We start from the raw sequence: 23,564 nt of genomic DNA on the forward strand, positions 1-23,564 counted from the left end.
ATAATTTAATATTAAAGTTGTATTGCAATTTGCTTTCAAGATAGTGGTTTCCATAATATACTACAAGAATTCTGGTCCTTGCCAATGTAGAGAAACGTGGACAAATCTTAAGAAAAACGTTGAAACGCTTCGTGGTCGAAACCCTATCGTCTTTTCTTTTGTCCACATTAATGATGTTACATCGACAGAATAGCCCACGAAACAAACGTTGGCAGAAAGGTCTTTGAACACAACATTTAAGATTTGGAATTGATGAGTAAAAAAAGTTTAATGGTAAAAAATAACAATAATAAGATAAATTGTTTTAAATAACAAAACTTCTATTTATATTTACAAATACAACAAAATATCACAATTTAACTATGATGGATCATGATAGACTAAGATAAACTAATATTTGTGTCTATCAAAATATAAATAGATACACAAACAATAGTTTTTCGTAATCCGTCATTGGTAAATTGTGATATTTTGTTATATTTTATAAATACAAGTTTATTTTCTTTTGTTTGAAAATAGTCGTAATGATAATAATATAAGAAAAGAAGGTCAAAGCCATCATATTCACTATGAAGAGAGCATTTCGTGTACTCAAAAAACTAACCATTCAATCGATTATCAATAGAGAGGGATCATGAGTCGTTCAAAGGTTGAATCTTTACCAATTTCAACCCTTATTAAGACTTTTTCTTTCCATTTCAAACATGTGGGCACCTCATTTTATTATTATTCTTGTTTTTTATACCATTATTTGTATTCATTAAGCTTTCTTTTTCTTTAATTTGTATTCATTATCATTTATAATAATATAGTTTCCATATCTTAAACATTTTAACAATAGTATTATCATTCATCCCTTTCATTTCAAGAAAATGGTTCATGTATATTCATTCAATACCATCCTTTTTTTAACTTTAAATTTGTCCTTACTTCACTCCATTCACATTAATATATTTTTTCAACGTGTGAAAATTAAACTCAAATTCACCCATTAAAATTTAATTTTTAAATTATTATCTTTTCACTGCATTTAACATTTTCAATATTTAACCTGGTTTTATGAAAAGTTTTCTTTTGTTTCAAGACTTAGCTTATACAAAAATAATAAGAATAATATACTATCAATTAATTAAACATAGGTTTTTTTAACTGAAAATCATGGAGTGGACATTTTTATATACCGAATCGATTATAGTTTAATATATAAAAGGAAAAATGGCAAACTTAAAGAAAAAAAAATACACTAAATATATAAGATTTCTTTTTATTTTATTTGAAAGTTAAGTGAATGAAATATAGTTTAGATAGATGAAACTAAGTTTAATTAAAGTGTTAGGTAAAGATATAGTTGTAATTGGATTTATGTATTACAATGGTGAATAGCTTATCCCATTAAAGAGTTGTACAATATATATATATATATATAAATATATAAATATAAATATATTATAGTTCCTTATATACATATCCTTTGACCAATCCTCTTTCCAAACAAAAGCACAACAATACAAAATTTACCCAACTCATCAATAATCAAAACATATTATTTAATGAAATCAAAATAAATAAATTTAATTTTCTAGTTGGGGTCCATGAGGGGTAGAAGAGTATAGTCAGTGTTGACTAGATTATGTGCAAAACCCACTCCTTAATTTGTTGAAAGTTGGAAAAAGATGGGTTTAATTTAATTGTTGTTGTCGTTTTTTTTTTTTTTTGGTCAAAAGGAGACAAATTAGGTTATTATATCATTGATTCTAATATTTCACAATGCTGTGATATCGATATCTCTATGATTTTGTTTTGTATATATTCTATTTAGAAATACTTCTCATATAAATATATATTGATACATATTTTTTTTCCAAATTATATATATCAAATTATGTGATCTTTGGCATGTGGTAGGGGTATGATTAATTGGTTTTTCTTGTTTCTAAAATTTACAATACACATATTATTATGAATTTGTGACCCTTATGTGAAAATTTGAATGCATCACAATATTGCCTTTTAAAGGAGTGAAGAAATAAGAAAATTATAATATAGCAAAAATTATCCTTTAGTTTTTCCTTAAATTTAGAAAAGAAAATCTATGAGAAAGCAATGTTTTCCTCCTAATTTGCCTTCATTAAAAGAACATTTCATATTTGAAAAGAAAAATCTATATAATACATATAAATTTTTATTGTTTTTTTAATATTGATGCATTTTTTAGATATATTTTTTTTCCTAAATATGCATTCTCGAGTTTGGACATAATGTTATTAAGAATCCTTTATTTCTTGTGTTTATGAATATGTCACATAGAAATATTATAAACCAACCACCGACACACATACATACGTAATGAACCATAATTTATATGTCATCTCCATGATCAACCTAAACCTATCGAAGTTTACTTATTTTTAGTTTCTATGCATTTTCACTCATACATTCTACAAATGTGACGGTATACATATTCTGCTTGTGTGCGTGTATGTGTTCATGTGTGTTTGTATGTATGCTTATACTCTGCATATGCGTTTGTTTTAATTATGCCATACGAAAGTGCATTCATATTTATCGTAGATATCAAAAGTATATTTAACAATGTAGTTTTAATATCAATATAAAACATAGGTATCTTTTACATGTACCTCATTGTATATAAAAGTTATATGCACAAATTTTTAATATATACAACATGTGAAGTTTTTAAGTTATTGGTACCTCAATTGAAGGGTTGAAAACATAGAGAAAAATACTTGTGTGATTGAACGGTTGTAAAAAAAACAAACAAACAAATATTAACTAACAAAATAATCATAATTCTTTAGGTTACAAAAATTGCATAAAGATATAATTTCTTATTCAACTTTATGCATTCCAAACAAGTTTTATAAACTCTATATATAAATAAAGTCAGTTATTACCCATTCAACTCAACCATGCACACGAAACATATGTTTAAATTGTTTCGAAATGATGTAAGAGTAGGTTTGCATCATCTCGAAGGGATAGAAGGGAGATAGAGATTGCATCTCGAGGGGATAGACGGGGGAGATATAGAGGGGTAAGATTATTGAGGGAAGGGCAGGGCATGTTGAATGGTAGTAAATGAGAGTGGGTTGGGATTGTGTTGTAAACATCAAAGGGATGGGGTTAGATTAGAGTCAAAATCATATATGGCATTCTCTTTTGCCCATGTCTTATTCACTCCATCCTTTCAAGAATAATTGTCCAAAACCCTATTTTCTACAACCCAACAATTATCTTTTTTGGTAATTATGAATAATGCCAAATTGAATTTCTATCAAAACAAAAACATAATAATAAAAAGAAAGAAAAGAAAAATCTCTATTTATTTTATTTAGTCCTTGTGTGTTTTGTTTTCATGTGATCTCTCAAAATTGAGTATATATGTGTTCACTATATATTTGTTTATTGTCTTTTCTAAAATATAATATGAATGTTGGGAGGCAGATTTTTTAAAATTTCTTTTTCAGTCCATTTTGATATAATTTCTATTTCTTCTTCTTTTTTTTTTTTTTTTGAAAATTGTATTTGTTTGTTTACGATGTTTTTGTCTTTTACTACATTTCTAAACAACCACCTTTTAAAGAAAAATAAAAATAAGATTTCCTTGGATAAAGGTTTTCTTGAAATTAATTCTTTTATTTTCATAATTGAAATTTTAGGAACAGTGAACTAAAATATTTAAAAATCTAGTAAAATATTAGAGTGTTTTTGCATTATAGATCTAGTGATGATACTTTGTTATATTTGTAAATATTTTCAGTAATTTTATAATTTAAAATAATTTTTTTGCTTTAGTAATATATAATAGTATTAAACTAGTTGTCGATTTTATAATAATAATAATAAAATACTCAAAAAAAACTTGCTTTATTAATTTTTTTTCCCTATCCAAAATCTATTAGAAAATGATTTTAGCCGAATAGTGGGCTTATGGAGCCCATATCAAGTATTGGGCTTCTTCTTGCTTACAAGTTAGCGTGGGCTGAATTGACTAAACGTTTCCCTTAAAGGAAAACCGATACAGCCCAATTACACCCTCGTTTCATGTGTTTTTTCAAATGGGTTTTGTTTATTATGTTGCTTAGCAATTTTCAAAACAAATTCAGAATAATTAAACGCTCATACGAATCAAGAACATAAATTCTTCATCTTCAATAATAACAGAGATTTGAAGAAATGAAAGGAAATCTCAGTGTTTCTACGTGAATTTGTACAAAAGAAACCCCACCCAACCCGGGTCGGTTCGGGTGGCTATTTGGGTTGGGTCGAGTTTTGGAGGAATACCGACCTCCCCAGCCCAACTAAACAAGGGTTGGGTTGTTTGTTTGTTTGATGTTTTTTGCTCGAATTCAGCTCACTGACGCAATTTCGAAGAATGGTTCTGGATTTTCTGCTCTCGTATTTTGCTTAGGATTTATTTCGTGAGTCCTAAACCCTCAGGTCAGAGGCTTCTCTAGTTCTTTCTTTATTTTTCTTCATCTTACCATATTGTTTTTCGCTCTTTTCATCCGGTTTTTGGGCGGTTGGATTGTGTTTCTGTATTTTACCTTTGTTTAAGACCCATTTTTGTTGATTCTTTGTGAAATTGAAACTCAGGCACGTTGTCCCTTTTGGGCATGTTTTATTTTTTGAATTGTTGGGTTTTTTTTTTGGAATTTGGCGTTTTTGTTGTTGGCTTCTTCTGTTTTAGAAATTGGTGTTCATGGATGGGATGAACATGATGAATTAATAGAAGTTGGCACAATCCGCTTTTATGGTTTTTCTTATTCAAATGTAGGTTTGTCAATTGTAAGTGAGTTTTGTTTAAGAGAGTAATCTTCTTGGATCAGTAATTAGTAGTTGTTGAAATATGTGACATATTTGTCGGCACATTTCTGAACAGATTTTCTTGTTAGCTTTAGTTGAAGCTTCATATTTGGACTATTTGAGGTTGTATCTATTTGGAATCTTTGTAGTTTATCCCGATCATTAAACATACCACTTCTCATCTCTTAAGTTCTGTCAATTAGGAAGTTTAACAATTTTTTGTCATATACCGTGTATGAAGCTTGGTATATTATAAGCTAGAATCCACAAGAAAATTTCTTTTGTATTATAGCTTTCCAAACTGATTTTGTGGATCTTAGCTTATAGGAAGTTGAACACACATGGGCATATGGCAAAAAGAGATTTCTGGCACCTGTTTAAGCCCTAAATAATGTGTCCTCTAAAAGAAGAACGTGAAGATCAAAGATGGATCTTTTTCTCCCGCCCTCCTTACTGAATCAAATCAATGTTGTTTTTCCAAGGAACTGCTCAGAGGTTGTTTTTAGCTATTGGGTGCTGTTGCTTTCTAAGACCTTGAGGAAACTGTTTGGACAAATGTTGGTTTTTTGAGGCAATTTGGAGAACTTTTTAAGGGGAGGAGATTACTTGTTACACTGGAGGCTTTTTGGTATCAAGTCAAAATATTCACTTCTACTTGGTGTTCAATTTGATTTTTTTTTTAATTACACTCTCTCACAAGCCATATATCCCAACTAGGTGTAGGCTCTTATTCCATTCTTCTTTTAGTTGTATCAATGGTTCTTCAAGTGTGAAAATTAAGTTGAATACCTTTGTCTTTTTAATGCTTGAATTGTTTCGATAAGGAAAATTAAAATTATTTAATTTGGTATAAGAATTGAATTTTGGGAAGTGTAAAGGTAGAGGTTTAGGGTTTTAATCCCTCCTTTTTCCTTCTCAATCCGTCTCATTCCTTCTCATTTTCCCTTCTCATTCCTTCCGCTTTCCGTCTCAGCCCCCGAAATTCCCTCCTCAATCCATCCCAACTCCCCTAAACTTCCCTTCCCTCTCCCTTCCTTTTTCGTGCTCCGTCCCTCACATTGACGATTTTAGCCTCCCCTTGTCATTTTTTGCTTCGTCTTTCACCGGCCGGAGGTTTGTTCCTTTTTCACCGTTTCGAAATGCGTCGTTTTCAACGTTTGTGGGTTACCAATATCAGTAGTCACAGCGAATAAGGAGGCGGCTTTTTCCGTTTCTCAAACCCACTCTCTAAAACCCTCGAGTTCTTCTACTTTCCCTTCATTTGCACATGATTTTCTTCGACGGGTATTGATGAAATGTACTTCAAATTCATTTGAGCTCAGAGTTGGAGTTCATCAAAATGGATTAGTCGAGTCGATACTGAAGTTGTGTGTTGATTTTTTTTTCTTCTCTTTATTGGACATGTCTGTTAAATTTGCTTCTCTTCCTTGCTCGGTTCCTACTCTATCTTCACCCTCCGATGGTCGGAGAAGCTTTCAGGTGCTTATTAGTTCTATTCGCTTTTCACATATGTTAATGCTTTTTTTTTTAAAAAAAATTAATGTGTTCTATAATTTGATGTTTCAACATTAGTGCTGGGATAAGATTCTTGCTTTCTTTTTTTTTTTCTGTGTCTCGTTGGTGTGGGGTGTGAAAACTTGTTTTTTTACAGTGAATATTTGTTGGTCCTTTGGGTTGAGATGTAATTCAAAACAAAAACAAGACAGGCTTTGGATATATATGGTTCCAGCTTGAAATTGGAAGTTTTATGTCAATTAAGGTGATTTAGGCTACTTAAACGCAATTACTTAATTAGTTTCGAAAGTATTATACTTTATAAATTTGTGTATTGTATTTAGAATATCAATTAAAAAACAAAAGTATTAATTTATGTGTGCGTAACAACGAAAATTAAGATGATTTGGTAAATTAAATATTATTAGAATTAGAATACAAATTTTAAAAAATTAATAATTTATTGACAAGAAAATGCTTGTGCAAAAGCATCATATTTAAGAAATGAAGATATGATAATTTGGTAAATTAAATTTATGAATATTTGTATATTAAATTTAGCATACGAATTTTAGAAAAATAACAAAAAAATTATTTTTATAATATTTTTTCCTCGTAATTCTAACCTTCCTCCGAACAACTCATAAGTAATTAAACAAAGAAAAGAGAGGAAAAAAAAAAGAAGAAGAAGAACGGAATCGGTTTCTTCTACACGTTTCGAGCATACAACCTTCCCCTCTCTCAAACTTCTCTTCCGCTCACCATCTCTCTCGCATGCCGGTACTCCTGCCATGTCAAATCTGATGGCGTTTGTGTGCAGGAGACGCCACGCTCAGGAGTTCTAGCTTGCACGCCACCGTTCGCGGCCGTCATACCAAACCCATGAATCTGGCAGTAGCTTAGTTCGCTCGCGTCACAGACCTTCTGTTCAGGTTACTGCTCATATTTGTCTTGTACCGCAGCTGTGAACACCACGTGGCTCCGCCGTTCTCGCTACATTTTGGCTTTGGGGTAAGTTCTATTCTATTTTAGTTGGGTTTCTTGTAAACTTTCAAACACCCACTAAGTTTTGGCGAATTAAACATTACCCATTACGTTTTGATGTTAGATTTGGGTTCTTGAGGGTAATTTAATTGCTGTCTATCCGTTAGAAAGTTCGAAATTGGGTGTTTAACACAAATTTGTGTAAGATTTCAAGCTTTATGGTTTGGGTCTTGAGTACCCATTTAATTTTAGTGCTACTATTGAATAGTTCATGATGTTGAATGCTAGATTTCGAAGTTAGAAGGTCGTTGGGGTGCTGTTCATTAGAATTAAGGCTACTTTGATAAGTGTTTGGTAAAATTTTGGGTAATTTTAGTAAGTTTTGTGAATACCCATCTAGTTTTGACATGAAATTATTGTCGCCACGTTGTTTTGAATAGAAGTTTGGAACCTTGGAGAACTCTAAAGCATTGTTCACCACACTTAAGATTGTTTGGGACAAGTTTGGATATAAACTCTGATTGAGACTCTGGACTAGTTTGGATGAGTGTGTGGTGAGACTCGATGTTAATTTAAGTCTGAAGAATATATATATAGAAGTGTAATTTTCATCTCTTTTCAGGTTTGGCTAACGGTCCATATTTTTTGGGAGAAGCTGCCAAATTTTCTTTAGAATTTTATAAAACATGTTCGCTTGGCTTTTAGGTTGAAAAAGGTCGTGTTTAAAAAATATTTTCATGTCACGATCTAGGTTAGGGGGAAAACCTAGAACGGGATGTGACATAGAAAACCTTTTTTGTTATCCATTTGGCTTGGTAGGGATACCCCATCTCCATTCTTTTGTACTCCTCTTTTTTGATAATTAAAGTTTTGTTTCTTATTTTAAATAGTAATAATAATAAAAGAGGAAATATTAATAAAGGATTTGTGGATTGCACTCCAATTATAAGTTGTATACCATACATGGTTGCAACAGTTATTTGAATAGTTGAATTTGTAATGTGAAGGAAAACTTTTTTTTATTACCTTTCAGTCTTTTGTCAGCGATTGTATTTCTTATTTTTTTAATTAATTTATTTAGAATCTGTGATTGTATGATTGGCCTTCTGGAGGTTGTTAATGGAACGTCTATTGGAACCACATGCTCCCATAGAAGAAAACAGAAGTGTTCTTTTAAAATAAACAAGCCAAGGTTATTTTGAGCTATGCCTGAAGTGCTTCTTTATCTTCATTTTCCTTATTCTAAACTCTTTATTTGGCTTCTTAACCAGCTTATGGGAATACTGACTAAAATGGCTGGTGGAGGAATGATTGGGCAGTTACTAAGGAGGAAGCTTAAGACCCAATCTACCGTAAGAATGGTGCCTCTTTTTCTCTTCTTTTTCCCCTGGAGAACTCATTTGACAAATCAAATCGCACAGCTGTAATATTTTGTCAAAATTGTAGAATTGTGCTATCTTAATATACTGTAGATTGTAAATGAAGGTTCCATCTTTCTCAACCCTTCTCAAAGATTGATCACCCTGGTTCTTCTTGTTTGATGCAGTCCTTCGGAGCACTTTCTTTTCTTGGAGATGGTGCGCCAGAACATTTGAGCTTTGCAACAGTAGCATCCTGTTATGAGGCTGATCATGGGTTACAGTGTCCAAGCTACATCTGGTCTCGCAATGGTAATCTCAGTTCACATGTTCATGCATCGTAAGTTTTTCCTGGGACTATGGTTTTCCCTGATGAAAGATACAGTTCAATGTTGATCACCGTTAAGATAGTTATATTAATTCATTAAACTTGGTGATAGTTGAGGAGTTTTTCTCTTGCTATGTTAGAATTGATTTGACGTGTTAATACATAGTTAATGCTCTTAAAACTTACTCGTCCTGTTCTTTCTTGACTAGTCTTTTCTTGCCCTGTAAGAACTTATGATATGGAATCCAAGTTATTAATTACATAAAAGTAGTGATTGGTGAAACAAATTTCTAGTATTTCCATATAAGCAGGTGGTCTGATTTGTCAATGACAGTTTGTAATTGTTAATAGTGTATCTGCCTTTATTATACATGCTAATTTCGAAACAAAATTTTCATTCATACGTGAAAAGCTACAAAGTGAAACAAAATTCCACGTAGCAGAATTGGAAACTGGAGCGAACCAAGAATTCTACAGAAAGCCCTCCCCAATTTGAGGAAAGAAAGAAAGAAAAAAGATGATAAATGAATTTTTGTTAAGTTGAACACCTCGCTTCAATTTTTTAGCTTTTCCGTTGGCAATGATTATTTCTATCTAATCAAATATCCTATGGGCTATACTAATAATTCATACCCCTGGAATTCTTACTAATTTTAAAATTGTTCCTTCGCGCTTGTAGTACACCACGTTTATCATTCCAGTTTCACTTGATGTCCCCAAACGGACCGAACACCATGTTTATCTCTGAATCTCAGAGAACTAACATCTTTGGATCTCATATATTATATGAATTTTTGGCTAATCCTGTATGATCCTTAACTTGGGGTATTTTGTTATTATGAGTGACTTACTGACTAGAATTATTTGATTACTCGTGCTTGCCAGAAAGTGTGTTTTTAATCTATCTCCACTATCACATTGCTGATTGGTTATTGATTTTGTTGGCAGATGCTCACTTTATGCTTTTTGGATGCAGGTTGACATCCAACTTTCTACTGCAGTCAACTTATAGTTTAAGTCGAACTTGTAATGTTTATAAAAGAGGTTATGGTCTAGATGTATGTGGATTAAAAATGGGATGTGGCTTTCATTCACAGTCATTTCGAAAGTCTCATTGGTTTTCACCTCTTTCTACTCGTTATATTGGGAGGTATTCTTCCTTGCACAATATTCAACGCAGCTACTGTACAGCTGCTATTGAACGGAAGTCCAAAAATATGCTTTTCTACCTTGTGGCATTGGTTCTTACCATGGTAGGATGTAGTTATGCGGCTGTTCCTCTTTATAGGAGATTCTGCCAAGCTACTGGTTATGGGGGCACTGTTCAGCGCCGTGAGGTATTTTTCTTTAGTTTTTGTTATCGTGTCAGATTCCTCATGTCTTTGCTTTTCAATTGAGAAAGGATTTCCTTTATGTAGAGTGTTGAAGAAAAGATTGCTCGCCATGCTAAAGATGGAACAGTAACTACAAGGTTTCAATTCTGTTTATTGTAGTTCTATTTTGAAGCAATGATTGGATTAGTTACGGTTTTATTTTTCAAGCATTTTGTTGCTGCCTAAACTAATTGTCTTTCTAAACCTTAGTACAAGCATTGCATTACTTTTGTGCTTTGTATCTTTTCATGTTTGCACTAGATTAGATGTGCAGTTGCAAGCTGGTTTGTTGCAGAACGTGAGTTTAGAAGCCGATGGAAATTGAATAAATTAGGACAGTAAATGAAATAAGATTTTGAAAGCGTTTGGTTTCTACAATTATCGTTACATTGCAATGCCTTCCCATCAATAATGCTTTTGACTAGCAAAACAATCATAGTTTCTTCATTTATATTATTATTATTATATCGAAAATATCCTTGAAGAAAAATTGAAGTACAAGTAGCTATCCACTCACAATATTCTGATAAATTAATTACCTATCAAAAGTAAACATGGTCCCAAGGAAAGAGTCTTTCCTTTTCTTCGATGTTGCAAGATTGAATGATGGAACGATTTATGTATCACCAAAATATATAACTTTGGGCAACGTGCTGGAGAAGGTTATTCTTGCTTGCACCTTTAAATGGACACATTAGTCAACCTTCTAAGGTTCTGCAACAATGCTTTGAGTTAATTGTTGAATAAGCAAGCACTCCAGTTATAGAATATTGTATTATTGTCAAAGACCAAAATTTTGTTAATCATCTTCAATCATGTGAGTCTTGTGGAATTGATAAGGAATTTGTTCAAGCTTATGTCGCTCTTCAAGAGACAGCTTTTAGTCTTAAAGTTAACTTGTACAGGTTGTTGGTAGGTTATATTGATTGTTTCAACAATCAAAGGTATTCCAAGTTTTTTTTATGACATCAGTTCTTTGCCACTCAAAATGCGTTGCTTTTTTCCTGGATGGCATCTTAAAAATGGATGTATTGATACTGGTCGTGGAGAGAATTTGTCAGGCTTTAAAGCTTGAAAAACTTAGAAGGATCTTTTGTGAGAGAGGTAAGATGGACTATAGGTGTTTGAGAAGGAGTCAATAAGCCCTGAAGAGTTGGAACAACCACAATTGAATAGTCAATCCGGTTGAATGAATATATCTGGAAGAAAGATACTTAAAGTTTCATTTGTTACAAGAAAATGATTTACTGAATCACTTTAACTTAGAACAATCCACATTGTAGCCATTTTACATTTGTTGCTGGTTCTGCGTTCTGGGCTTCAAAGTTTGTGGTTCTTAAGACCCTTTTTGTGCAACCTCGGTGGATAATTTTCGATGTAGTGAACAGGATTCTATATCTTGGTGGGTGTTCAAACCTTCTATTGTAATTATAGTCTCTTAACTAATGATTGGAATGGTTTGACAGTTTAGTTTGTGTGGGAGGGGTTTCTTCTACACCCTAACCCTAGGTGGTTGGCCTTTCTTTTGTGTTGTATTAATAAAAATATAAAAAAAGAAAGTCTAATTTCTCAATGCCTGATAAATTTTCATTTTGTTACCAGGGATATTGTTGTCCAGTTTAATGCTGACGTAGCTGATGGAATGCCTTGGAAGTTCATTCCAACACAGAGAGAGGTATTTCCTTCTGCGTATGCATGTATAACTCGCACACACTCATGTTCCACTAAAAAATGTTTTAATCTATCTGTGCTTGTGTGCGTGTGGATGCCATTCATCTGTTGACTTGTCCTTAACTTCTGGCCTCTCATTGCATCAATAAGAAACAACATGGCACAAATATGCACGCTCCACAAGGAAACAAGACTTTCGAAAGAGTAAAAACTAACCTCATCTGTTGTCGTAGGTAAGGGTAAAACCTGGAGAAAGTGCACTTGCATTCTATACTGCTGAAAATAAAAGTTCAACTCCAATTACTGGTGTGTCTACGTACAATGTTACACCTATGAAGGTAACTAGCTTCCTTACATTGTATAGTAGAAACCATAATTTTAATAAATTTCAACTATTATATGCTGTAAAAGTGATTATTGGCTTTATTTATGCAAATCTAGCTAGTGCTTGAATTGTGAAGTGTTAAGATGATCAATGAAATTTGATCTTCATGGGCTTTTTCAGTTTGTTTCTCAAGTCACTGATCTTTTTCATTTCGTTGTTCTATCATTCATTTGTTAGAGTAGATTCTATCCATGGTTAACAATCTATGGGTTTGCTTGGTTTAAAAAAAGAAAACTGTTGCCTATCCTTTTGAAGTTTAGAAAAGAAAAAAATTATGCTAATACATCAAATCATTCTCCATCTGCCCTGTCTGTATATGCATAGCTAAAACACTATTACTGAATTTCGTAAACTTCTATGTTGATTCTTTACTGTTTATACCTTTTTATCATCTATGTTTATCAATTTCATAACATAATAGTTGTTTTAAACTTTCGAGGCTGTCAGGATGTAAACAAATGTTCGTTTCTGTATAGAACTCATCAAAATAACTAAGAAGATTGAAACTTTTCTTTTGCACTCAAACTTTGTTACAGGCTGCAATCTACTTCAATAAAATACAATGCTTTTGCTTCGAAGAGCAACGTCTCCTTCCTGGGGAGCAGATCGACATGCCTGTAAGTTTATAAATTTCATTTTTCTAGTTGGAGTTCTTAGGGAAATCGTATGATTCATGACCTGATTCTGCAGGTGTTCTTCTACATTGATCCTGAGTTTGAAACTGACCCAAAAATGGACGGCATCAACAATTTGATTCTGTCCTACACTTTTTTCAAGGTTTCAGAAGAATAGGTGAATGAACACCGAACAGGGTCCAGAGATCCAAATTTTTGCCATTGATAAAGAATTGTCCAAGAAAATCATTATTGTGATTCTATCATACGCCATTACTTTAGATTATGGAAATAATAGAAATTCGAGATTGAGATATGCGAGGGACTGATGATTGATTATTGTCCATTGCACCACATTTTCATTAAGTAATTATCAGAATAATTTTAATGTGGAAATTGTCAATCTTATTCTTATTTGATTATAGTTTTCCATTCACGTCCTTTTGATTTGGAAATTTTGAAGAGTAAAACACGGTAAGGTCTTTCTAAAATTTTAAATTCCTAAGATTAAAATTATAATTTAGCCGGTAAGTTATAATAATAATTAATTGGATATATTGTATTATTCCTTTTATATTGCTTACCGTGTAATGTAATTTATAATCTAAATTAGTAATTTACTGATTTTGTTCACTACAGTTAGAAATCGTAATAGGAATTAAACATTGTAATTAATTGAATAACTTTGTCCTATGCTTAATTTATTAACCGAAAATACAATTTTAATTTATTTCACAGCAATATTTTTTATTCTAATTATTTATTTAATATTAACAGATAATAACTAATCAAAACGGGAAAATATCTAATTACAAAATAAATAAAATCATACCCATTTGGAGAAAGTATAATATGAAAGTAAAAGTGAACAACTATTTATTTTTGATTTATTAACTCTCAATAAGTCTTAAATATAAGTTAATTTTTGATTGAATAATAATAATAATAATAATAATAATAATAATAATAATAATAATAATAATAATAATAATAATAATTTTGATGTGAGATATATTTTTTAAAGAAAAAATTGAATGAAATTATTACAAGTTTGGATAAAAATGTTTATTTCTTTTGTTTTGTTTAATTTCTATGTGGTTATAAGTTAAAGATTGAAATTTGAAGTTTGGTAAAGATATGTTATAAAATGTCAATGTCCAAAGCTTCTCCTTTATCCAAAATGCTTTGAGAAACGCGCCAATTCAACTGCCAGCCACATACCCCAATCACATTTCGACACGTAACGCCACGTCTGCTCCCCTCCCTCTTTTAATCAATCGCCCAACCGCCCTCCGGTTGCTTACCTTCTATCTCCTTCTCTACGTGTTTGCGATCGTCGTCCGAGAGATGGCATCAGCAAGAGAATCGAATCGGACGGTGGATGATGAATCTCATGCAGCCTCCCGCCGGATCGAGCGGCTGTCCTTGCACCTGACTCCGATGATTCCCCTTCCCGTAGACGGTTCGTACAGAATGGAAATCGTAACGTGCGCGGGAAATTCGAAGGTGAAAATGGATGTCGACATGGGAAGTTTATCTATGTTTATGAGGGGGAAACATAGGGAAATTCAAGAGCGCGTTTTTGAGTTCTTCAATTCGAGGCCTGAATTGCAAACGCCGGTAGAGATCTCTATGAACGATCATCGGGAGCTTTGTATGAAGCAATTGATTGGTATGGTGAGAGAGGCCGGAATTAAGCCGTTTAGGTTTGTGAATCAAGATCCTGGTAAATATTTCGCCATTATGGAAGCTGTTGGAAGCGTCGATGTCTCTCTCGCCATTAAAATGGGTGTCCAGTTCAGGTATCTTTATTTTCATATCATCTCGTTCTTGAATGTTGAATCTTGAATCAATTTGGTTCGTTTCTTCCTTAATTAGGATTTAGCTGAACGAGTTAAAATATTGTTTGGAGTTATTCTATTTTTGTCCATATCTGTTTCTTTAGACCTTTTTACTATGGTTTTTTGTACCCAATATTTCATTAATATAAAATAAAACAGATTATCTAGATTCTCGCAAGAAACTTGGAGAACATATGAGAATAAGTTTCTCAATGTTGGAACTAATTTGAGAATTTATGTATTGGATGTAAGTTCTAACAACGAACTAGAGTTTCTTGGGTAGCGTGTTTTAAGTTTTAATCTTTAATTTTGATTAGTTTAATAAGGAAAATCCTTTTGCCCCAAAACATTTGCTCACCATGAATTTAACTGGACTCTCTTCCAAACTTTTGAGTTTTTCTTCTCTAGAGTGATGAAAATTTGCTGACCGTGAATTTGATTTAAGTTTAGTTATGTTATGTTGATCTGTTACTCAATAGGAACAATGATATTTTTTCTTAATTGAAATTTGGCATCTTTATGTTTCATCTTGCAGTCTTTGGGGCGGCTCTGTTCTCAATTTAGGAACCAAAAAGCACAGAGACAAATTCTTTGATGGTATTGACAATGTGGATTATCCTGGCTGTTTTGCTATGACTGAACTTCATCATGGTAAGTTTAGAGTGTAGATTTTTGTTGTTTATTTTGAATTTTTTAAGAAGTTTAGCCTTATCTGTAGCATAAACAACTTGTTTTCCACTATGTTCACAACTCATCTTATGTTGTATGCTATACAACTTGTATGGTAATTTATATGCTTAACTTTAGGGAATCTAATTAATCTTGTGAGCTTATTTTAGATCTTCTTCAGTACTATAGGTTTGCATTTTGATATAGAATCTTTTCCTTTTAATTCTTTGTAGGCTCAAACGTTCAGGGTCTACAAACAACAGCTACATTTGATCTGATCACTGATGAATTCATTATCAATACACCAAATGATGGAGCCATCAAATGGTGGATTGGCAATGCTGCAGTTCATGGAAAATTTGCCACTGTTTTCGCTAAGCTGGTGTTGCCAACTCACGGTTCTAAGAAGACTGCTGATATGGGTGTTCATGCATTCATTGTTCCAATAAGAGATCTTAAGACTCATAAAACTCTTCCTGGAATTGAAATACACGATTGTGGCCACAAGGTAGGCCTCAATGGGGTGGATAATGGAGCATTGAGATTCCGTTCAGTGAGAATTCCACGAGATAATCTCCTTGATCGATTTGGACAGGTTTCCCGAGATGGGAAGTATAAGAGTAGTCTACCATCGATCAATAAAAGATTTGCAGCCACGTTAGGAGAACTTGTGGGTGGAAGAGTTGGCCTGGCATATTCGTCAGCTAGTGTTCTTAAGATTGCTTCTACAATTGCAATTCGATATTCACTGTTACGTCAGCAGTTCGGTCCTCCAAAGCAGCCTGAAGTCAGTATTCTGGATTACCAATCTCAACAACACAAGCTAATGCCTATGCTGGCATCAACATACGCCTTCCAATTTGCTACTATACAACTAGTGGAGAAGTATGCACAGATGAAGAAGACTCATGATGAAGAACTAGTTGGAGATGTGCATGCATTATCAGCAGGGCTTAAGGCTTATATTACTTCATACACAGCGAAGTCATTGAGTACCTGCAGGGAAGCCTGTGGTGGCCATGGATATGCTGCTGTAAATCGCTTTGGTACTCTTAGGAACGATCATGATATTTTTCAGACTTTTGAAGGAGACAATACAGTTCTTCTACAACAGGTTTCGCTAACATAATCATTTGCTTGTTGGCCATTGGTTTTTCCTTAGATGATAGTATATTTATACTTCAATTCATTCATTCTGGGTTCTTGCTATTAGTTATTAGGCTCATCCCTATGATGTAAAAGAACTTCCAACAATTTTTAACCGTTGGATGATTAGAGCTGAACTTTTCTCTTTTTGTATAGGTCGCAGCATACCTCTTGAAGCAATACAAAGAGAAATTTCAAGGTGGGACACTTGCAGTTACATGGAACTACTTGCGAGAATCCATGAATACGTATCTGTCTCAGCCAAATCCTGTCACTGCACGCTGGGAAAGTACAGACCATCTGCGAGATCCTAAGTTTCAGCTAGATGCCTTCCAAGTGAGTATAAGAACAGTTGCTTCCTGAAAATGAAAATGCTTCTATCGTTCAAACTCAAAGAGTCCTTATTCTTCATGGTATTCATCTCACAGTATCGAACATCTCGGTTACTTCAAAGTGTGGCTGTTCGTCTTCGCAAGCATACTAAAACCCTTGGGGGGTTTGGTGCATGGAATAGATGCCTGAATCACCTCCTAACTCTTGCAGAATCTCATATCGAATCTGTAATCCTTGCTCAGTTTATTGAAGCTATACAAAGGTTCCTCTCATTCCAACACCTGTAGTTGCTTCATATTGTTTTCAGTTCTTGAGTTTAACAAATTGTTATTTTACATCAGATGTCCCAATGCGAATACACAGGCTACTCTGAAACTCGTATGCGATCTTTATGCCTTGGATCGAATCTGGAACGACATCGGAACGTACCGAAATGTTGACTATGTAGCTCCCAACAAAGCAAAGGTATTTTTAGCCAGCATCAAATGGTGTATAAATAATTAAATATCATACAACTGTCCCCCATTCCCTCGAGTTGAATTCATCTGCTAATTTTCCTTCTGCCCTGCAGGCAATTCACAAGCTCACCGAATATCTATGTTTTCAAGTGAGAAACATTGCACAAGAACTAGTTGATGCATTTGATCTTCCAGATCATGTAACTCGGGCTCCCATTGCAATGCAGTCGAATGCTTACTCCCAATACACACAATACGTCGGGTTCTGATTGTCAACCCACTCAAATTGTATTCAAACTCGAAGGCAATTGGAGGTGGTTAGGCTTCCAAGACCTCGTATGAGTTCTATTATCATACAAATTATTGACTGCCAATTCTTGAAAGCTCCAATGATTCTGGTGTACCAATTATCATTGTGGTGTCTTTTCTCCTCTGTATTGGAAAATATGGAGATCACAAGATGTCGATAGAAATGTCAATGATTAAATATTGGTTGCAATTGATATTTACGTTAAGAAATGACATTATCTAAAAGGATTTGTTCTCTCAAAGAAGTTTGGCTAAAGGAATGGTTACTGTTACTCAATGTTTGCTTTTCTTCTACCATTTTGTTTTATATTCTTTTACATCTTAATGATTATTAGATAATGGAAAAATCAAAGGAAGAATAAAGCAAGATACACTTTAATACTTTCAATTCCAATTAAGGTGTTAAATTTTTGTTGACAATTTTCATCAAACATGCTTTATGATGATATAATGAAAAATTAAAGGAAGAATAAAGCGAGAAGCACTTTATGCTTTCAACCTCGATTAAGGTGTTAAATTGTCATGGTCTCAACCATATTTTTTTTTCAACATTTTTCATATTCAAGAATTTGATTATGGACTTTGTACAAATAGGAGTTCCTAATAGATATTGAGGCCTTTTGTTAGAACTAAAACACGTTTCCTTAGGAAAGGAATTCAATGGTCCTAAATTGATTAGATTCTGCCTATGATCACAATAATGAAGAAAAAAGAAAAGAAAAAGAATTGACTTTCAAGAAATCAACAAGATTTCAGGAAGCAGAATAAAATGAGCATCATCATGCAACAAATTCCTCAAAACTATACAAATATTCAATCTCAGCCAAACTTGAGACATATTTGCACTTCCCCTTAATTACATGGTTAATATCTAACTGGCTTATAATTCAAATATGTTGATTGTGCGGCCTCGCTTTTCTGTCTAACATCTTCGTACATTTTGAGTGAGGCCTCGGAAAATTTCGTTAGTCGATCGAGAACTTTTGTTAAACTTGAATGTATGCAACTTAAGTTTGAAGAGAATGTGTTGTTTTCGTTGCCTTTCCCTTCTAGTTCTTCACCAGTGTTTGCTTCAACAAGCTTCTGTTTCCTCTGTAGTTCAGCTTGTTGGGATATTGAACAGTTCAATTCTGCCAAGAAGGCTCTGATGGCATTGCTGAGTTCATTGGATGGAAGGTCATCAATTCCGATTAACCAATCGCGACAGAGGACAAAGATAGGTGGGGCAATGACACGGCGAGGAGAGAATGGCCTTCTGCTCTTTGAACGTTCCTGTGGCTGAATACAATGTTGTAGCCAGCCATTCAGAGCACCAACATACGATGCAAGGCTATTGATCCAGTTTGCAAAGCTTAGGCCAAAACATTCGATTTCTTGTTGAAGTTGAACCGATATCTGCCTCTGTGCATCTGCTCGAGGTGTACCCATGGCAGTACTCTTTGAATGATATGCCAATGATATTGTTATGTACTGTGCGTGATGACATTCAAGCATCGCCTTCCACATCCTGATCAACCTGCACCGAGACAAAACGTACTGACAAAACAGCAAACAATCTATAATAACCAGCTACAAAATGAGTAGTATCGCCTAATCACTTCGGTTGTGAAGAAGAAAATAAGATCCTTCTTACCCCTGAATGAGCTCAATGAGTTGTGGCTGCATCTCTTCATCCCTCATTTTCTCAATGCGTTTTGATATTGAATCAACAGAATAAATTGCAACTCGTATTCGGGAGTGCAGATCCTTGACAACTGCCCTCGTTTTGTCGATGACTTGTGTACTATAATCCTTTGCAAATAGATATCTGAGTTGATCACACTTACGATCATACTCCTTCCTAATGGATTCGCTTGCCTAAAAGCACGTGTGATATGAAAAGAAAAACCTTATTCAAAATCAGGTCAACATGCAAATTGATCACCAAAATCTTATTCTAGATTTCAATAACCTAAACCATCAGCTCAAGATATCATCTATATGATAAACTTTTGCTAATGATACTTCACCAATGTATATCATAAAAATGGTTCATCAATCTATAAGATTTAAGCTAGAATGCAATTACCAAAACGATCAGCTCAAGATATCATCTATATGATAAACTTTTGCCAATGATACTTCACCATGAAATCATTGACGTACCTTGACTTCATCGTAGAGTTTCCTCTCCCACGCGTAAAGCCGATCCAATGTAGAGGAATGACTTCCAGAGATCATACAGAACTCTTCTACAAACTCACTTCCACTGTCGTCGTCATCTTTGGCAGCAAGAGGATTCCTTGATGAAGATGACCGAGTTGATGTTGACCGTTTCCATGTAATCACTTTTGTCTTCTGAGGTTCTATATATACATTATGACTCTATTAATACAGCAAGTTTAACAAGGAAAGGGCTATCTCAGAATATTAAATTCAAGGGTTCTATCTCTTTCATCCAAAAGAACTTTACCATGAGAAAAGAGGGCAGGTTTTGCAGGACAACAAACAAGACGTAATCGACGTAAAGGGTCGAGAAAAGCAAAACCAGATATACTTCCTGCAACAGTTGAGATACAACAGCGAAAATTAATGAACTAATCAAATACACATATGAACAGCTATAATTAACTCAAGCAATTTAGTCAGTTAATTGACATTTTCTCGTCAATGTACCGTTTTCTTCAAGGTATCCAACTCTGATTTTATTGGCTTCAAGCATTCTAGAGATCTCCCTCCCAGATTCCGAAGCTCTCTGAAACCGATTATCGATCTCCTTAATGCTGGAAAGAAAATCTTTAGCTCTATGAGTAATAAACTCTGAGGGATCCTCTTGTTCAGTACACAATCTCTTCTCCAACTCCATCCCGCCTCTTGAACCAGATTGTTCAAGTACGACTTTGTTCGATATACTTGCCGAATTAACCTCTTTATCTTCCCGTCTCGTCATCTCCAAATTTCTTTCTTCAACAGCCTCAAAGGAACTCAAATTCTCACAATTATCACCAGCTTTTTGCACTGCTTCTAGCTTTGAAGTTCCTTCATGAGATTTATCTTTCGTGGGATCTATAATTTCTCCCTTAAATTGCTTCCACATTCTCTCATCCTCAAAGTTCACATCCATTCCACCAGTCCCCGAAAACCTAAAGCTCTCAATTTCATCGTTGGTATCAAAGTAATCCCAAGATGGCCCCGACTCGTGGAGCGGCGGTGGGGGTGGTGGAGGCAATGGGGAAGAATCAGCAACTGATTCTTCATACACCAAACTATGGTTACTTGGCCGGACCTTGACGGTAAGAGGGGTTCCACCTCCGGCGACCATGTAACTAATAGTGGCTATCGGCGGGGAAATGGGGCTTTCTTGCAATGGAGACTCCGAAGCATCGGCAGTGTGCGACGGACATGGAGACGGATAAGAGGAATGCGACGGCGTTTTGTCGATCTCGGTAGCCGATGTTGACAAAGACGATTCTATCAACACCTCAGCCTCGGCGTATCGCCGGAGAGAAACGCCGACGTTTCTGAGGGCCTGAACGTAACAGACATGGGCGGCGGCTAGAGCGTATCTCGAATCGATGGCCTGTTTGATGTACCGTTTTCGCTCCTTACAAAGGCGTAGGGCTTCGTTGTTGTCGATTTTGGAGTTCGTACCACCCATTTCTCGCCAAAAATTTCACTACCCAGTTCATGAAATTGAGGTCGGAGCCATAAAATACTAATTATAAGAACACCCACTTCGTAATCAATGGCTTCCGGACTCGATTTTCAAAGAAATCCACCAGCATCAGACATTGTAGAGCATCGAGATGAATATATTTCGAGAAACAGAGCAAAACAAAGCGAAACCTGTAGAGAAAAACAGAGCAGCCTCTTTTCAACGAACAACTCGAAAACTCACCACGAAATCAAGAACCCACTACAGGAAAGCGTGTTTGTAAAGAAAAGGACAAGACCCACAAAAGGGAATGTGCTCAAGAAGACAGAGTTTTCTTCGCATTACATTCACAATATGACAAAAGAAAACAGAGGATTATTACCTTGTTTTGAAGCACGAAAGAGAGCAAAGCTAGAAAGTCCAGTGACCAAGAGCTCATAAATTCAAACCCATCAAATACAAAACTTGAAGAGAATGAAAGAGAAGAAACGAAACGAGCTCTGAGATTATCAGTCTTCAATGAACCTCCGAAACGAAGATTTTTGCAGGAATAGAGAGGTAAAGGCAGTAATGATGAAGCAAAATGGAGATCAAGAAAACCTAAGAAGGAAAGAAAGAGAGAGCTTCGTGGGAATCTGCTTACACAATCACCATGGCAAGAAACTCCTCGAAAAATGTGTAGATTTTCACAACAAAATTCAAAAGAAAAAACATAAGTAATTAGAAAACATTCATACTTCACTGTTTCTATTAAAGAATTATAATGGCCATTCCTTTTTATGGGAAGGACAAAAAAAAAATGAAAGAAAAACTAAAGCAAAAACCTTTCACACTAAAACCGAACAGAGGAAATTAGTGTCAGAAAAGGGAGAGAGAGAACATTTATTGGAAAAGATGAGTAGATGACGGAATTGCCCTTGATTTTCCCAAGAGAAAGTGTAACGGCTCCTTAAAATCCGGTTTTTAGGGAAATTGCGTTTTGTTTTGTAGCAACTTTCGCCAGCTAACTTCGCCATTTTTACACTAATGGAGCTCTCTGTACTGCTCTGTTTCTCTGTTTAGTGGAATGAAAGAGAAAGGAAAAAAAAAAAAGAGAAATTGAATTTTGAATATTCCTTTTTCTTTTTTCTACTTTTTATTCTATTATTGAATGAAAAAGGTTTTTCTTTTGAAAGTTTTAAAAGATATTTGATCTAATTTATTTAAATATATGCAAATTTTAGATTATCAAGTCTGGAAATTTAGTATAAATTTGAGTATGGCAGAGAATCTTTGGTACATGATGACAACTTAGTGACATGGAAAGGAATGTTTACTTTTTTACATTGTTATAAATATTTGAGTAAATTTTATGGTAGATTTTTCCTTCTTTAATCTCTCTTTTTCTTTTCTCGTAAAAAATTAACAAAGTCTTAGTTTAGTCCAGGAGCCAACTTCTTAATTGTTTTATTGGTTAAAATCTTATGTTTTCAAATAGTTAGATAAGAAGTTTGAATCATCATATCTACGTTGATTCACACTAAAAAGAATAAAGTCTAATGCCTAAAAAGTAGATAATATCATACAACTGTGAAAATTCTTGTCTCAGTATGTAACGACCCAACTCCTTATACTGAATCGAAGTCATTACTAAATATAGAACAAGTGGTTTAAGTCATGAAATTTATTAAAGACGCATAAGGTTTAAGAAATTTTATTTATGAAAATTTAAACAAGGTAGTTATGCAAAAAAGGGTAATGCATTCTAAAGTCCTACTCGGGCCCTGTCTACATGAAAAGATGATAAGTAATGAAAAGTACTCAAACTCAATTACGAAAGTCTAAAATAAGGATAAGCGGAAGCAGTAGTCCCTATGGCCCTCCACGGTCACTTCGGGTCGCTCGCCAGCTTGCCCTTGCCCTTGCCTCGTCCTCTACCTGAAAACATGAAATGAAGAGAGTGAGTATAAAATACTCAGTAAGGGACCCACTACTAGTCCCACTAGGTGCCTGTTAACTTCCTATCAGAGTCCTGTAACTGGTACCCAATCTCTGGCACGTTCCCGAACACGTGCAACATGCGCTCCCGTAGGAACGTATCTCTGGTCTTCGGAGCCCCGGGGGACACCTAGGACAGTCGGGATGCGAGGACCCCGTCGAG

At 34.4% G+C, this 23,564-nt stretch overlaps 3 protein-coding genes across 16 annotated transcripts; 2 read left to right on the forward strand and 1 right to left on the reverse strand.

The window, feature by feature from the left end:
• The first annotated feature begins 4,119 nt into the window (after nt 1-4,119).
• Nucleotides 4,120-13,430, forward strand: LOC103494414 (cytochrome c oxidase assembly protein COX11, mitochondrial). 14 transcript variants are annotated; one of them, XM_051087212.1, is made up of 12 exons: nt 4,179-4,461; nt 5,148-6,306; nt 6,479-6,586; nt 7,142-7,332; nt 8,577-8,666; nt 8,852-9,003; nt 9,968-10,328; nt 10,410-10,462; nt 11,967-12,039; nt 12,269-12,373; nt 12,957-13,037; nt 13,111-13,430. In XM_051087212.1, exons 5-12 carry the CDS (start codon nt 8,580-8,582, stop codon nt 13,210-13,212), a joined length of 1,014 nt encoding a protein of 337 aa, XP_050943169.1. In that variant the 5' UTR covers nt 4,179-4,461; nt 5,148-6,306; nt 6,479-6,586; nt 7,142-7,332; nt 8,577-8,579; the 3' UTR covers nt 13,213-13,430. The 14 variants fall into 14 exon arrangements, with proteins under 14 accessions (XP_008453787.2, XP_050943177.1, XP_050943172.1 ...); XM_051087220.1 differs by lacking the exons at nt 5,148-6,306; nt 6,479-6,586 and adding an exon at nt 8,387-8,497 and having other exon boundaries at nt 4,125-4,461; nt 8,577-8,657; XM_051087215.1 differs by lacking the exon at nt 6,479-6,586 and having other exon boundaries at nt 4,178-4,461.
• A 753-nt stretch (nt 13,431-14,183) lies between these two features.
• LOC103494416 (acyl-coenzyme A oxidase, peroxisomal) lies at nt 14,184-18,067 on the forward strand. The gene is made up of 7 exons (XM_008455576.3): nt 14,184-14,836; nt 15,411-15,526; nt 15,778-16,658; nt 16,847-17,026; nt 17,119-17,285; nt 17,365-17,488; nt 17,595-18,067. The coding sequence occupies exons 1-7, from the start codon at nt 14,382-14,384 to the stop codon at nt 17,748-17,750; spliced, it is 2,079 nt and encodes a 692-aa protein (XP_008453798.2). The 5' UTR covers nt 14,184-14,381; the 3' UTR covers nt 17,751-18,067.
• A 473-nt stretch (nt 18,068-18,540) lies between these two features.
• LOC103494417 (protein ALTERED PHOSPHATE STARVATION RESPONSE 1) lies at nt 18,541-22,495 on the reverse strand. Its single transcript, XM_008455577.3, has 6 exons — nt 21,807-22,495; nt 20,446-21,615; nt 20,243-20,329; nt 19,936-20,135; nt 19,424-19,647; nt 18,541-19,306 (listed from the first exon to the last, which is right to left on the reverse strand). Exons 2-6 carry the CDS (start codon nt 21,425-21,427, stop codon nt 18,655-18,657), a joined length of 2,145 nt encoding a protein of 714 aa, XP_008453799.2. The 5' UTR covers nt 21,428-21,615; nt 21,807-22,495; the 3' UTR covers nt 18,541-18,654.
• Nucleotides 22,496-23,564: the final 1,069 nt, after the last annotated feature.

Source organism: Cucumis melo, chromosome 7 (assembly GCF_025177605.1).
Source record: "Cucumis melo cultivar AY chromosome 7, USDA_Cmelo_AY_1.0, whole genome shotgun sequence".
Classification (NCBI taxonomy): domain Eukaryota; kingdom Viridiplantae; phylum Streptophyta; class Magnoliopsida; order Cucurbitales; family Cucurbitaceae; genus Cucumis; species Cucumis melo.